Source organism: Portunus trituberculatus, chromosome 10, assembly GCF_017591435.1.
Source record: "Portunus trituberculatus isolate SZX2019 chromosome 10, ASM1759143v1, whole genome shotgun sequence".
Taxonomy (NCBI): domain Eukaryota; kingdom Metazoa; phylum Arthropoda; class Malacostraca; order Decapoda; family Portunidae; genus Portunus; species Portunus trituberculatus.
The window spans coordinates 13,097,835-13,111,575 of record NC_059264.1 but is presented as its reverse complement, the minus strand read 5'-3'; the positions used below and the strand labels follow the sequence as shown (position 1 = coordinate 13,111,575).

Sequence of the window (13,741 nt, the reverse complement as noted above, 5' to 3'; positions counted from 1 at the left end):
TGAGGAATTCAACACTGGACAAGAAATCCAGGATCAGGTGTGGAAACCAAATCTGTATGAGTCAGACCCATGGCAGCTACATCATGACAACACTGGCAATCCCTTGCATCATCTGTTCCTTCTACTGTCTGTATCCACACACTGCTGTCAACTCTCCATTTCATCCTATCATACCTAGATCTCTGAACAGACGCTTCGTAGACTCTATTTAACAGGTTTCTCAACTCCACGCCTGACTGCAACACTCCTTTGCCCTACACACGCCTGACTGCAACACTCCTTGGCCCTACACTGATTCAATCAAGTTGGCCAGACTTCCCCACTCTGTTTGCATGGCTCCTTGTGATGCCTGAATGTTACTCAAGCTGAAGATACAACTCAAAGGGCTAAAATTAAGGTAACAAAACATCTGTATCATGACTGAAGAAATTACTGCAAGAACAAAAACAGATTGCATATTTAAGGTTGCAGGTCACTATATCATCAGCTTTCCACAACATGCAAGCTGACACTGCGGATCAAACTCACTGACAAGCAAGTCAACACAAGTAGACAAGCACTCTGGCCTCACCTGAGTCTCCAGTAGTTGCCGAGACACTGCCAGCTGCCTCATGCGCTGGTTGTGCTGCCGCCTGGCGATGAAGGGCTTGGGGATCAGCATGATGGGCACACACAGCAGCGCCACCACCAGCAGTATCAACTGTATGGTGAACTGATTGTCGTACATCCACACGTCACAGTGTCCAGTTGGCTGAGGGAGGAATGGCAAGCTGACTCTGAGACACTCGACTTCTTCTCACACCCCAAAAACAATTAATTTTTGTAACACTATTGACATGCAGTAAGAAACACACTTGGGAAAAGTTGTAAGATTGACATTAAGGAAGTAATGAAGCTTTATGAACATTTAGATTCTTTAAAAGTCATACAGTTTTATAGCATTTAAAACTTCTTGTAGAGATTATGCTTGAGGAAACGACCCATAGAAAACCAACCTACCCTTTTTTTTTTTTTTTTTTTTTTTTTTTATTTTCCAACAATTTTCATAACATTATTGGCTTGTAGTAAAAGTGATCCCAGGAAGCAATAAACTGCTTCATCTTTCCTCTCCTATCTCCCCCCACTCCCAATGAATAACACACACACACCTTATCTCTTCTCTCCCAATCCTCCTGACACTCACCTTGTCCTTCTTGAGCAGCACCATGTTGATGAAGTAAATGAGGACAGACGGGGCACAGTCTGAGTTGTGCTGGATGTCAAACTCCTCACCAGAGCCAAAGGACACCCACTTGTAGAACACCATGAAGCACAGGTACCCAAACAAGCTCACCAGGAAGATCAATTGAGGGAGGAACTCACACACAATGTTCCAAAAACGCCGGAAAAATCTGCGGAGAGGAACGATATCAATATTTGCATGACATTTCAAACCACCACAAATCCTCAAATCTTTCAAGCCTCTTATTTCATTTCCCTGCACTAACATTACTCTTTCTATACATGTCAGGTTTAAAATGGCAACAAATCTTTAAAACCTTGCTTTACTTAGAATTTCACTACAGTATATTACCATTGTACTTTATGATTACTCGTTAGGTGAATAAACCAGATTTCAAACAATGCAGCATTAAGCCCTTTGTGCCCTGATAGACTGAGATTTCACTACAATACACTACCAGTACAACTTCTAAACATGTCAGAAGAATGTTAATAAGAGATCATACTACTCTATCATTACACTTCCTGTTCCTTAAGGCCTTGCTGGAATAAGATTTCACTGCACTACATTACCAGTCCATTTCTTAACGATGCTCAAAAATCTTTGTGATATTCCAACTACAGTACAGCAATTAATTGCCTTAGTACTAGAATGCACGATTTATCACTATTATCATTGCATTTTGGGTCATATACATAAACATTTACTCCATATCTCTGCAGTAGTGGATATTGAGGTTTCCATGATAAAAGGTACTAAAGGTGTATCTAGCTTCAGTATCATCTGAGGAAAAACATTAAGAAAATCTGAGTAATTGTCTCATGAAGGACTAAAGTGTTTCAGAATACAATGAAACCTGAATCACCGAACGTCTCCCTTTTCTTACAAAATTCTAAACTGATTGCTTTGGTTGCCGTTCATCCTTTGGTTCTAAAACAAAGTAATTTCCTTTCAAATATCTGTAGTGCAATCACACATCACACTCCTTAGGATGGGAAACTAAAGCTTTAAAATAGTCATGTTCCTTTAGAGGTATAGGTTAAGAAAGGATTTGATTTAAGCAGTATAGGCAATCGTGCATAGGAAAAATTCTCAGTTAATCATGTAAGAGAAATAGTAGATTCAAGTTTGATAGTTATATTTAACAAGAGATTGGAAGGAACTAGTTCTAAAATAGAGTGGAAGATGAAGGGAAAAGATTCAGTAATGAGGTTATTAGTGGCGTGGCAAGTCATTAGAGAGCTTAAATAAATCATTATACAAATTCATGGATGCAACTGAGAAGTGGAAGTAATAAGGCAAGTTTCAACAGGAATTGTCATGGATAGGTAGGCCTAGTGGTTTCCTGTAGCTTCTTTGTTCTTATGTAGTCACTAGCAAGGTCACCACACAGCACATTTGCCTCAGTAGCAAGTGTATGTGATGTGTGGCGACCTGCAATCACTCAGGCTGGGCACAAAAGTTAGGCAAACTGTGTACTAGACTTACCAAACTCTCCTTCCATCATGTTCTTGACAATAAGCATGAAAATAATGTACATGTATTATTTAATGCTTCTGCCATGTGAAGGATTAGATGAGATAATGAAAAGTCATCTTATTTCACTATTTCTACAATTAGGCAATGTAAAAAAAATAAATAAATAAATAAATAAATATGCAACCAGGAGAGAGAGAGAGAGAGAGAGAGAGAGAGAGAGAGAGAGAGAGAGAGAGAGAGAGAGAGAGAGAGAGAGAGAGAGAGAGAGAGAGAGAGAGAGAGAGAGAGACAGACAGACAGACAGACAGACAGACAGACAGACAGACAGACAGACAGACAGACAGACAGACAGACAGACAGAGACAGACAGACAGACAGACAGACAGACAGACAGACAGACAGACAGACAGACAGACAGACAGACAGACAGACAGACAGACAGACAGACAGACAGACAGACAGACAGACAGACAGACAGACAGACAGACAGACAGACAGACAGACAGACAGACAGACAGACAGACAGACAGACAGACAGACAGACAGACAGACAGACAGACAGACAGACAGACAGACAGACAGACAGACAGACAGACAGACAGACAGACAGACAGACAGACAGACAGACAGACAGACAGACAGACAGACAGAGAGCCTTTCACTTACAGATGGTTGATGAGGGAAACCATGATGCCAAAGATCATGTGGAAGACACCAATGATGATGGAAATTTTCATTTTGTAGGAGTTCTGGAAGGCGATCTTGTTCACTGCTATCTGTGGACGGAAGACAGACTCAGTGACATTCAGACAAGGCACAAAGCAAGGAAAGATGAGAAAATGGGAAGAAACAGTAGGCAATATTGACATTTGGATAAAGAACAAGAAGAAGAGAAAGGAGGAAACATGGAGCAATATTCAGAGATCTATAAGAGTAAACCGAGGATAAAATTTAAAGATAAGTGTCAATGAGAAATAGAAGGGAAGAAACATGGCAATATTGACATTAGAATACATGACAAGAATAGGAGAGAGAAGGAAACATGGAACACTATTTAGATATCTATGATTAGACGAAACGGGATAATATTTAAAGATATGTGTCAATGAGAAATAAGAAGGGAATAATTCAGAGGCCAGTGATGAAAGAAGCAAACACGAAGAAACAGAAGACAATTACTGAGACCTGTGACAAGAGAAACAGTAATATTAAAAAAATTGTGTCATGAGAAAGAGAAGAACAATCCAAAGAGTTGTCATGAGGAACAGTAATGAGAGTACAAAAAGTTAAGTAAGAGGAAAGGAGTAATTTTCAAAAACCTAACATGACGGAAATGAAGAGAAATAGCTAAGAACTGTCACAAAATGATAGAAGAGAAATATTTGATGAGTAACAACAGAAGGTAGGAGAAGAGTAATGTTCAAAGACCTGACATGAAGGAAATAAAGAGAAGTAGGTAAAGAACCGTAATAAAATGGTAGAGAAGGAGAAATATTTGAAGATTTGTAACAAGAGAAGGTAACAAAAGGGTACATCATATTCAAAGACCTGTAATGAGAATAAGGCAGATCAGTGATGAGAGAGAGAGAAATAAGATAAAGGAAACGAGGAAGGGAATCAATGAGGCAAAATATTTCCTAACCTTCATAATAACTTCCCATAATTAGAGGACGAACAACAACTAGAGAATTACCAAGAAAAATAAAGAAAAAATTAACAAGAGAACCACAACACAATAACTCAAAAACAAGAGGAAAAAGAGTTAGGGACTTATGACTGAAAAATAAAGAATAGAAAAACATACACTTTTTGTTTCACTTTAAAGCCCAGAAGGAAACAAATTTGAGTCCATCTATTTACACACCATTACATACACCACTCACACCTTTAACCCTAACCCCTGATAATAAAGAATAGAAAAACACATACTCTTATTGTTTCACTTTAAAGCCCAGAATGAAACAAATTTGAGTCCATCTATTTATACACCACACTCAAACAAACATCACATATACCTTTAACCCTAACTCCTGAAAATTAAGAACAGAAAAACACATACACCTTTTGTTTCACTTTAAAGCCCAGAATGAAACAAATTTGAGTCCATCTATTCATACATCACACACAAACACCCATCACTCACACTTTTAACCCTGATGGCCCTGGTGAAATGCACACTCTCATAGAACACACTAATACAACGCAAAACTTGACTCAGTTCTTTAACCCATTCCCTACTATTGGTACATTTGCCCTGAATCTCTAACCACTCTTACACATTTCTTCCCAATCTAGAGCCACCTCCAAAAACTACAGTGACTAGGAATTGCAAAACACTCTCTTCACTCCTGTCCTTCCAAGAGTTAACAAAAAATTAGTGCATTGCTGTTAAGTGTTGCACATCACAGTGAAAGGTTAAAAACATGAACAGGTAAACAGCCCACAAGCCCACCTGCCATATGGGGTCAAAGCCAAATGGGTAGGGTTCGCCAGAGTACAAGTCTCGGTAGTAAGGATTCAGGGTCAGCTCCCCCCAAGCCTGCAAGTTATGCTCTGTGGCATTAGCGTTGTCTCCGATGTGCCATGATGACCCAAAGATGTTGAAAGACTTGGAGAAGATGTCGTTGTAGATGACGCCAGTGTAGAAAGAAAAGAGACTCATCAGCAGCAGGATGTAACGGCCGCCGAAGAAGATGTTCCAGATCTGAGGGAAACAAAAGACAAGGTAGGTAAATTATTGAGTTATGGCACTAAAGATATTCCTAGTATGCAATAACATCAATAAATTCATTACTCAATTAATTAATTAATCACTCTCATAAGCCCTTAAAGATGTTCTAGATCTGAAACCATACATGTATTCTGAAACAATTTGTGCTCTCTCTCTCTCTCTCTCTCTCTCTCTCTCTGTCACACACACCATGACTGGATTTGAAGGCCACAGATACTATTAATCAGGTCCTCAAGTATAAAATCTGTCTTTGGAACCATAAAAATACCCCAAAAAAGGGTTCTCAAATATGCCTGTTGTTAATAATATAGAAATCTTGTTGATCTGTTACTAAAACTGTAAAAAACATCCATAAAAAAGCTAAATTATTGAGTTATAGGCATGTATTCTGATATGGTTTTCTTTCTCACCATTATTTTCAAAAGCCACTGGGATCATTAGTTGGATTCCCAAGACTGTTTCTGCTATTAACAACATAGAAATTTCATTAATCTGTCACTAGAAGAATAAAAAGATCCTTAAAAACCTGTGTGATTTCAACAAGAGCCTTTAGAATGTAGTGAACGTGCAACAGAGGTGTTTCAGAATCATGGTTCATAGTGCCACAATCAGAGGCTACAAGCAAAACACACTTGTAATGATAACTATGTGGTTGCAGGTAGTAGTTTGATGGGTTAATATTGTAATTATTTAAGTGTTTGTTACTCATTGGGAATTAATATTTGGCAAGTCTGTATGCTAGCTGAACCTCCATCATGAGTCTGCAGACAGGACTTGTTCAGTTCAGGAGAAGGAGACAGCCTGGCCATGTGTATATTCTGATACAGTATGTGGATATTATAAATGTATTATTTCATATAACAGTATAACAGTTATAATACTATTTCTTGCATCATGTGTACTTGTTCCAGAAATGTATCAGAAATTTTGTGTTCAGTAAAGTCTATATATAGTGCATGGTGTGTCTCATTTGCCACATCAATACAGCACCATGGTTGAGGAGCCTTGGAATATGGAGCAGAACAGCCTATTTCTTTCACTACTATCAGATTCCTTGCTTTCTCTTCATTAATATATCCTTTCCTGTTCAAGGCTATACACAGGCCCACTAGCACACTAGCACCATACAGAGCCAGAAAGCTTGGTGTCAGTGGATGGATGGCAAACATAAACAATAAGTGTTGAGTGAATGGAGGTATTAGAGATGGAGACTGAAGATGAAGACTGAAGAAGACTTGGAGATGATGCTTGGAGGAAGACATAACAAGGATGAATATTAGGGATTCTCGGTAAACTCTGGAACTCCCTGCCTGCTTCTGTATTTCCATCCACCTATGACTTGAGTTCTTTTCAGAGGGAGGTTTCAAGAAATTTTTTTCCTTATCTTTTGGCTAATTCTTTCCTATTCTTTTAGGGAACTTGCATTTCAAGTGAGCCTTTTTCTTTATTTTTTATTGCACTTGGCTAGTTTCCCTCTTGGATAAAACAATAAAGATGATCTACTATTAAGAAGTGAAGAGATCCATAAACCTTCCTACTGTATAAGGGAAGGAGAGGATACTAATCATTGAAGGGTGGACACAACAAGGATGAATACCAGAGAAGAGAATCTTTTTTATTTCTTTTTTTTTTATGTAGTAGAGGACTAGCCAAGGGCAGAGAGAAAAAAAAAAAAGGCCCACTTGGGTGCTGGTTCTCTAGAGAAAAAAAGTGTTAGCCAAAATTAGGGAGCAAATGTGTTTTTTTTTCTGTCAATAAGGTAGAAATCTTAATATATCACTAGAACCTTATAAACAGCTTCAAGAACCAATCTAACAAGTAGATTCTTTGAAAAGTAGTGGAGATGCAGCACAGAAGTGTTTTACAATGTAACCTCAGTGTCTCATTGACTGTTGTGATTGTAAGACATGAGATTATTACTATTTTCTTCCTCTGCATCCACTCCAAGCCAAACTTTCCATGACTAGTACCTCTAACTCCTCATAAGCCTGCTCTATTCACAGAAAAATGTAAGGAACACATGAGCATCAAATTTAGTAAGCCACATGAAAATGTGGTGAAATACCAGCTATCAGCAGGTAGCATGACAAAGAACAGCTGCTCACCATGTAAATACTAAGCAGCGTTCCATGCGCAAGACCCCATGACCTTGAAATTTTGGCGTTGTTACACATTATAGGAAGGAGTGACAACAGAAATGCTCTTAAACCTAAACAATTGATCCAGTCAGAGCTGTGAATGTTATGTAATACAGATAAGGATTAAATGAATGAATGTAGGAAATTGCTATTTGGCCACAAGAATATGCAGTCCTTCCTTATGCTATTCACTGGTGGTACCATACACACTCAGCACTGGGGGAGGGTGGGGCATCTGACACTCTGACACTCACCTCACCACTCATCTTGGCAGCAATGAGTTGTCTCTCCCGGAGCACCATCCAGGCCGAGAACAGCAGCATGATGGTGGCGTGGCCCGCATCACCAAACATGACAGCAAACAGGAATGGGAAGGTGGTGGTGGTGTACAGGGCTGTGGAGAAAAAGATAAATTACTCACCATATTTTTAGGTAAGGGACTTATAGAGCTGGAGGTTCTGCTGAGGATATTTTTTTGAGGACATATCAGTAATAAATACATAGACTGGAACACAAAAAAGTCAGGAAAGCTGCAAGAGGCCATCACGTCTGCACATGGCAGTCCCTATATGAAAAATACCTATTTCCACACCAATCCGTAGATTTATCTAACCTTTAAAATCTCCCTAACAATTACTAGTCCACTTTAGTAATCTACGACTCTGTTTAATGATCAATTCCTTCCCATCTCTTTCTAATCAGATTTTATGAAGCTTGCAGCATTTATTTATTGTCATATTCTAATTATTTTAACCCATTATTTCTTATTCTATCCTGATTACTTAAACCTGTTACTTCTTGTCTTATTTCTTGTCCTATCTTAATTACTTGAACCCATTAATTCATATCCTACCCTGACTACTGAGCCAGAGAACCCTGCAAGGTGACCTACCGGGATTCACTTCACGGTAGGTGGCAATGCCGTAAGAGTCAATCAGATTCTGGAAGCCGGCGGTGAACTTGTTGGTGCGGTGGAAGGTTGGTGGCATCTGGTTGGTGAGCATCTGGTTGATGATCGGCTGCACTGAGCTGCCAGCACGCTCCTATACGACAATAGTGGAGATCAGTACAAGAGTGTTAGTGTTGTCTACCGCCAGTCTCTGGCTTAATACTATTCTGTGTCTAGTTGCTGGCTGGATTTTACTTGCTGGCAGTGTTTTGTTGCAATTTCATAAAGTGGAAGTCTTTTTGTCATGGTTACATCAAGTAGCAGTGTCATTCTGTCAGGATTTTATTCAATAGCTGTGCTTTCTGTCAAAATAGTACAATTAAGTGGTGGTGTCTTTTGTCATGGTTTTATTCAACAGTAAAGCTTTCTGTCAAAATTGTACTAAGAAACAGTATTTCCTGATATAATAATACTTAATAGCAGCATTTTCTGACACAATCTCACTAAGTGGTACTGTTTCATGTCATTATTTTAGCACTGTCAGTGTTCCCAATAAAATTTGCAGGACAGTATGAGAATCTGATACCAAACTCTTGTAAGAATGGCAGTGGAATCCATTCCACTACACTTCACTCTCTTATGCATTGCTTTACTTCACCTCTCTCCAAAAACCCCTTCCTCACTGTACCCACTCCTGCTTCACTACACTGCCTCCTCCTTGCTTCACCCACACACCTCTACCCTCCTCACCACTACTCAGACAAACACCTCCACCTCACCTAACCTAACCTCTACTACTAGCTCCACCTCACCCACCGTTCCTTTGCGCAGGGCAGCCCGGATGGAGCCCATGTCCACTGTGGGAATCCAGCACTCAGCAATGAGGCACTTGTTTGTCACATCCAAGTTGAGCATGTTCAGGGTGTGGTAAATGGCCTTCATCTTCTTCACCTTGATGAACCAGGTCCTCAGGTGCTTGGCGGCAGCAGCTAGCACACGGTGGCGGTGGTCAGTGGTCTGGTTCAACACCTGTGGCAAAATGGTATTGTAATGTAAGCTGTTGCCAATAAATGTAGACCTATCTATTTGTCTGCAGTGGAGAGGATGGATGTGAGGCAGTGCTGTAGTGGGGGAAGTATCCTTTGAGCTGCTGTAGAGAAGTTCAATACCTCTGTGTGTGTGTGTGTGTGTGTGTGTGTGTGTGTGTGTGTGTGTGTGTGTGTGTGTGTGTGTGTGTGTGTGTGTGTGTGTGTGTGTGTGTGTGTGTGTGTGTGTGTGTGTGTGTGTGTGTGTGTGTTTTTACAGGGCCTGGGCTTTATGCTCATGTGGCCCTGTCTCCATATCTACACTTATCCAATGTGTGTGTGTGTGTGTGTGTGTGTGTGTGTGTGTGTGTGTGTGTGTGTGTGTGTGTGTGTGTGTGTGTGTGTGTGTGTGTGTGTGTGTGTGTGTGTGTGTGTGTGTGTGTGTGTTTGTGTGTGTGTGTAAATATTGGCAGTTGTCCATGAACATATATCTACAAGTATCTATCCACCACATTACACCATTCTCACAGCACCTCATATCAATCGACAAATCAATCAATCAACATTTCTTTTTTCCCAGCTATTCCTTCCTTCAGACACCACAATCAATAAATCAGTCAACCTATCAACACTTCTTTCTTCTCTTTCACTATCCCTCCTTCCTTCTGACACCACATTATTCTTAGCACCTCAAATCAATCAACCAACTGACATTTCTTCTCTCTCTCTCTCTCCCTCTGTCCCTCCCTTCTCTCTTCCTCTTTCCCTGGTTACTTTCAGCAGACAGTTTTATTCTTACATCATCTCTTTCCTCTTCATTCTTTCCTTCTAACACCATATTACTTATTCTTATTGCCACATGTCCCTCCTCATTCCCTCACCACGCGCAGGTCAGCCAGTCATTCTATTCTTACACCATCTCTCTCCTGTTCATTCTTTCCTTCTAACACATTACTTATTGTCATTGTCACACATCCCTCTTCATTCCCTCACCGTGCGCAGGTCAGCCAGTCGCCCCTCCACACCCTGACCCATCTCCTTCCTCTCCTGGGCAGACTCGGGGCAGGGGTACATGGTGGTACGGCAGCCTTCACAGATCTTCTTTACCTTGGTCTTGAGCTGCTCGCCTTGGAAGAAGATGATGAAGACAGTCTTGAACACCTCCTCCCCCTGTTAGAAAAATAGTGGTTAAATGATCAGGAGAGGAACATATATGTGATTCGGGTATTTCTGATGTGGTTTGGCTTTGTTTTGTACATCTGTTCCCCCTTGTTGGGTCAATGGTGGTTGGATGATGAAGGCAGAGATTGGGGTGCCTAAAAAGATGACAAAATGCTGAATTGGTGTCAGTGTCTGCGCCATTCACCTTCTCTGATCAAGTTGCATGGGAGAGCAAACTACTGATAATATCTCATCTAGACACTCAAGACAGATGGTTGCCTTGGGTACATTCACAGATTTACAACTTGAGTATAAATTTGAGTTGAGAGACAATAAGACATTTTTCACACATTCATCTCCTGTGAGTTACTGTTCCATATCTTTCCATATCACCTGCCCATGATCAGTAAACTGCTCATTACTGGTGACAAAATAGTGCTTGTAGTTGCCTCATGCTCAGGGAAGGAAAGTTATATAAACAATTAATATTACTGGAGTCTGGGAAAGACCATTATATTGGTGAGTAAAGATGTTCAGAGATGGTGCAGAGACATCTGTCCCAGACCGTTTAAGCAAAGTCTGGCTGGAGAAAGTTGTTCAATGAATCTTGAACAGTATAAAAAGAGAAGCAGAATGTAATCCTTACCTAACAGCAAAGGAAATTAAAAAAAAATAATCACAGACTTCTTGGTGATAAGTTCCTAAAATACTGATGATGTCACAATCTCTGATCCTGTAGTGCTAAAGCGGGCGGTTTCTCGGCGAAAAAGGTATGTGGAGCAGTGGAACTGCTACATTTTGTATGAAAAACAGGTGTCTGTGACAGAAACTTATGATGTCACAATCTCTGATCCTGTAATCACACATTATTTTTGTCATCACTTTTAGGTACTGACTGTTGTGTTGGTTTAACTTGCAGGGTTTATTTTCAAGTTTGTTTTGGATGTGCTTTGAGTTTTTTCTTTTCATTTTTGTAAACACAAGGAAGACACACCAAGAGCACAGAAATAAATTCCTTAAGAATATAAATAAATGAGACCTGCTAACTTTCATGCACCTTTCCTCCCAGCCAACACAGTCACCATCACAATGTAAAATCTCTATACAGTATTTAATTAGTGATCCTTCTTTTATGACATTTTACTCAACTCAATTTGAATGAGTTTTTTTTCTCTCTTTTTAGTTTTCAACACACAAAGGAAAGAGACTAAGGCCAGAAACATATTCAGTAAAAAGGAAAAAAGTCAGGAAATTGCCTCTCACGTCTCAAACTCACCGTGACAGGGTCCTCCAGGGGCTGCTGCACCTCAGACTGGCGGACGAACACGTTGCCGCGACACACACGCCACAACATGCGCTCAAACATGGGCATGCGCTCCCGGTTGGTGACGCCGCACACGAACCTGTGGTGTGGTAGGGATAGTTAGTCTACACTGAACACAATGAACTTACAGTACTACAGAGCTGTGTTAAATTCTGGCTCCATTGAGGACTATTAAGTGGCTAAGATGACAAATATGACAAGGGTAATTACCTGAAAATAAATTAAATGAGCATTAACATTACCTTGGTGTATCATATTAGGGTTAAAGAAGTAAAGATGGTATATGTTACATAGAACTTGATGAACTTTTAACATTACTTCACTGCATTAAATCACCCACTCTCTACTGAGGGTAAATAAGGCAAGGTTATACAGAATTCAATCAATTTCTAACATTACCAGCAGACTTTTGGCATCCACAGACATCCTTCCCTCAATAACCACTAAAGTCTGTTAAAAATACTCAAAATAGACACTAACACATTCCACAACAGATCTTGCACTTAAAATTCAGGGAAACCACTTAACATCGATGAAATGCTTACCAGATCACAACACTCAACATTGAAGGAAAACTCTGAACACACTGAAATAAATGTGGTACTTTACTTGACTTCTTACCACTACACTCCTCATCTTACACTCCTTACACTACAACACCAGTCTTCCAACCACACTGACAGAATAATGCATGGAAATTATTACTCATTTTCCTTATTATCTACAAACACAACTTCAACCAAAGTACAAGAATTTCAGTGCACATCATAGTAAGGTAAGGATGTTGCAGTACCTGGCATTACCTCTTAGCCAACTCTACTACTGTAAGTTCCATTTCTGTTGTGTGGTTGAGTCAGATATCACCCTTCCCTTGCCATGACCTGTACCAAAGTCCTTGGGGTCAACAGTACACAACAGGTGGACTTACCCAAGCTGCACAGGTCCCTTCCCCTCCTCAGCAGGCAGCAGGTTCTGGGTGATGCTGCTGTTGGGCTCTGAGTCCCTCTGTTCAATAGTGAGGGAAGTTTGTGCCTCCTGCTGGTACAGAAGCCACCACACCACCACAAGGGGACCACCACACCACCACAGGGGACCATATTTCCACCACACCACCACAAGAGGGATCACACACCACAATTTGGGACGTCACAGAGTTTAACATTGACAGTGAATGAGTGACACATTTGAAACATTGCAAAGAGGCGGATATGTTTACACATTTAAGGATTTAACATTTATATATGTACATATGGGACATTAGTACATTTATGTGTGTGCATGAGGAAGGTACAAGACAGATATTAACATGTGAACATTGTGTCAATATGAACAACAGCAAGAAGAGGAGCCTTGGTAAACCCAGAGGGTATTAGTGGTGTTTTCCAAATGTGAGGGGCAAGACATTGGGCGGCAGCAGCAGCAATAACAGCCGCGGGTGTGTGCCATCCCAGGGTGTGTGTGTGTGTGTGTGTGTGTGTGTGTGTGTGTGTGTGTGTGTGTGTGTGTGTGTGTGTGTGTGTGTGTGTGTGTGTGTGTGTGTGTGTGTGTGTGTGTGTGTGTGTGTGTGTGTGTGTGTTAGGCCCCAGGCGCAGGGGTGATGAGGGAGGCGTAGATCCAGCAGGGAGGCAGGAAGAAAAGGAGGAAAAGGGAGGGAAGGAAAGGGAGAGAGGTGGGGGAGGAAAAAAAATAAAAGAGCACCATTAGTGATGTTTCCCAGCCACTTACTGTGCAGCACAGCAGTTAGATCAGGACTGTCTTGGAAGATATTAAGC

General features: G+C 40.6%; 1 protein-coding gene across 3 annotated transcripts in view; it reads right to left on the bottom strand.

Annotated features, from left to right (window-relative positions):
- LOC123501875 (V-type proton ATPase 116 kDa subunit a1-like) overlaps positions 1-13,741 on the bottom strand; it is a 31,184-nt gene that overhangs the window by 5,524 nt on the left and 11,919 nt on the right. The window contains exons 5-14 of one of the 3 annotated variants that reach the window (XM_045250915.1): positions 12,898-13,007; positions 11,922-12,048; positions 10,478-10,654; positions 9,276-9,488; positions 8,463-8,613; positions 7,825-7,964; positions 5,154-5,405; positions 3,368-3,477; positions 1,184-1,391; positions 572-751 (exon numbers count right to left, since the gene is read on the bottom strand). In XM_045250915.1, coding sequence (XP_045106850.1) covers positions 572-751; positions 1,184-1,391; positions 3,368-3,477; positions 5,154-5,405; positions 7,825-7,964; positions 8,463-8,613; positions 9,276-9,488; positions 10,478-10,654; positions 11,922-12,048; positions 12,898-13,007 — 1,668 coding nt within the window. The remainder of the gene's footprint in view (positions 1-571; positions 752-1,183; positions 1,392-3,367; positions 3,478-5,153; positions 5,406-7,824; positions 7,965-8,462; positions 8,614-9,275; positions 9,489-10,477; positions 10,655-11,921; positions 12,049-12,897; positions 13,008-13,741) is intronic. The other 2 variants (XM_045250916.1, XM_045250917.1) reach the window with 2 other exon arrangements.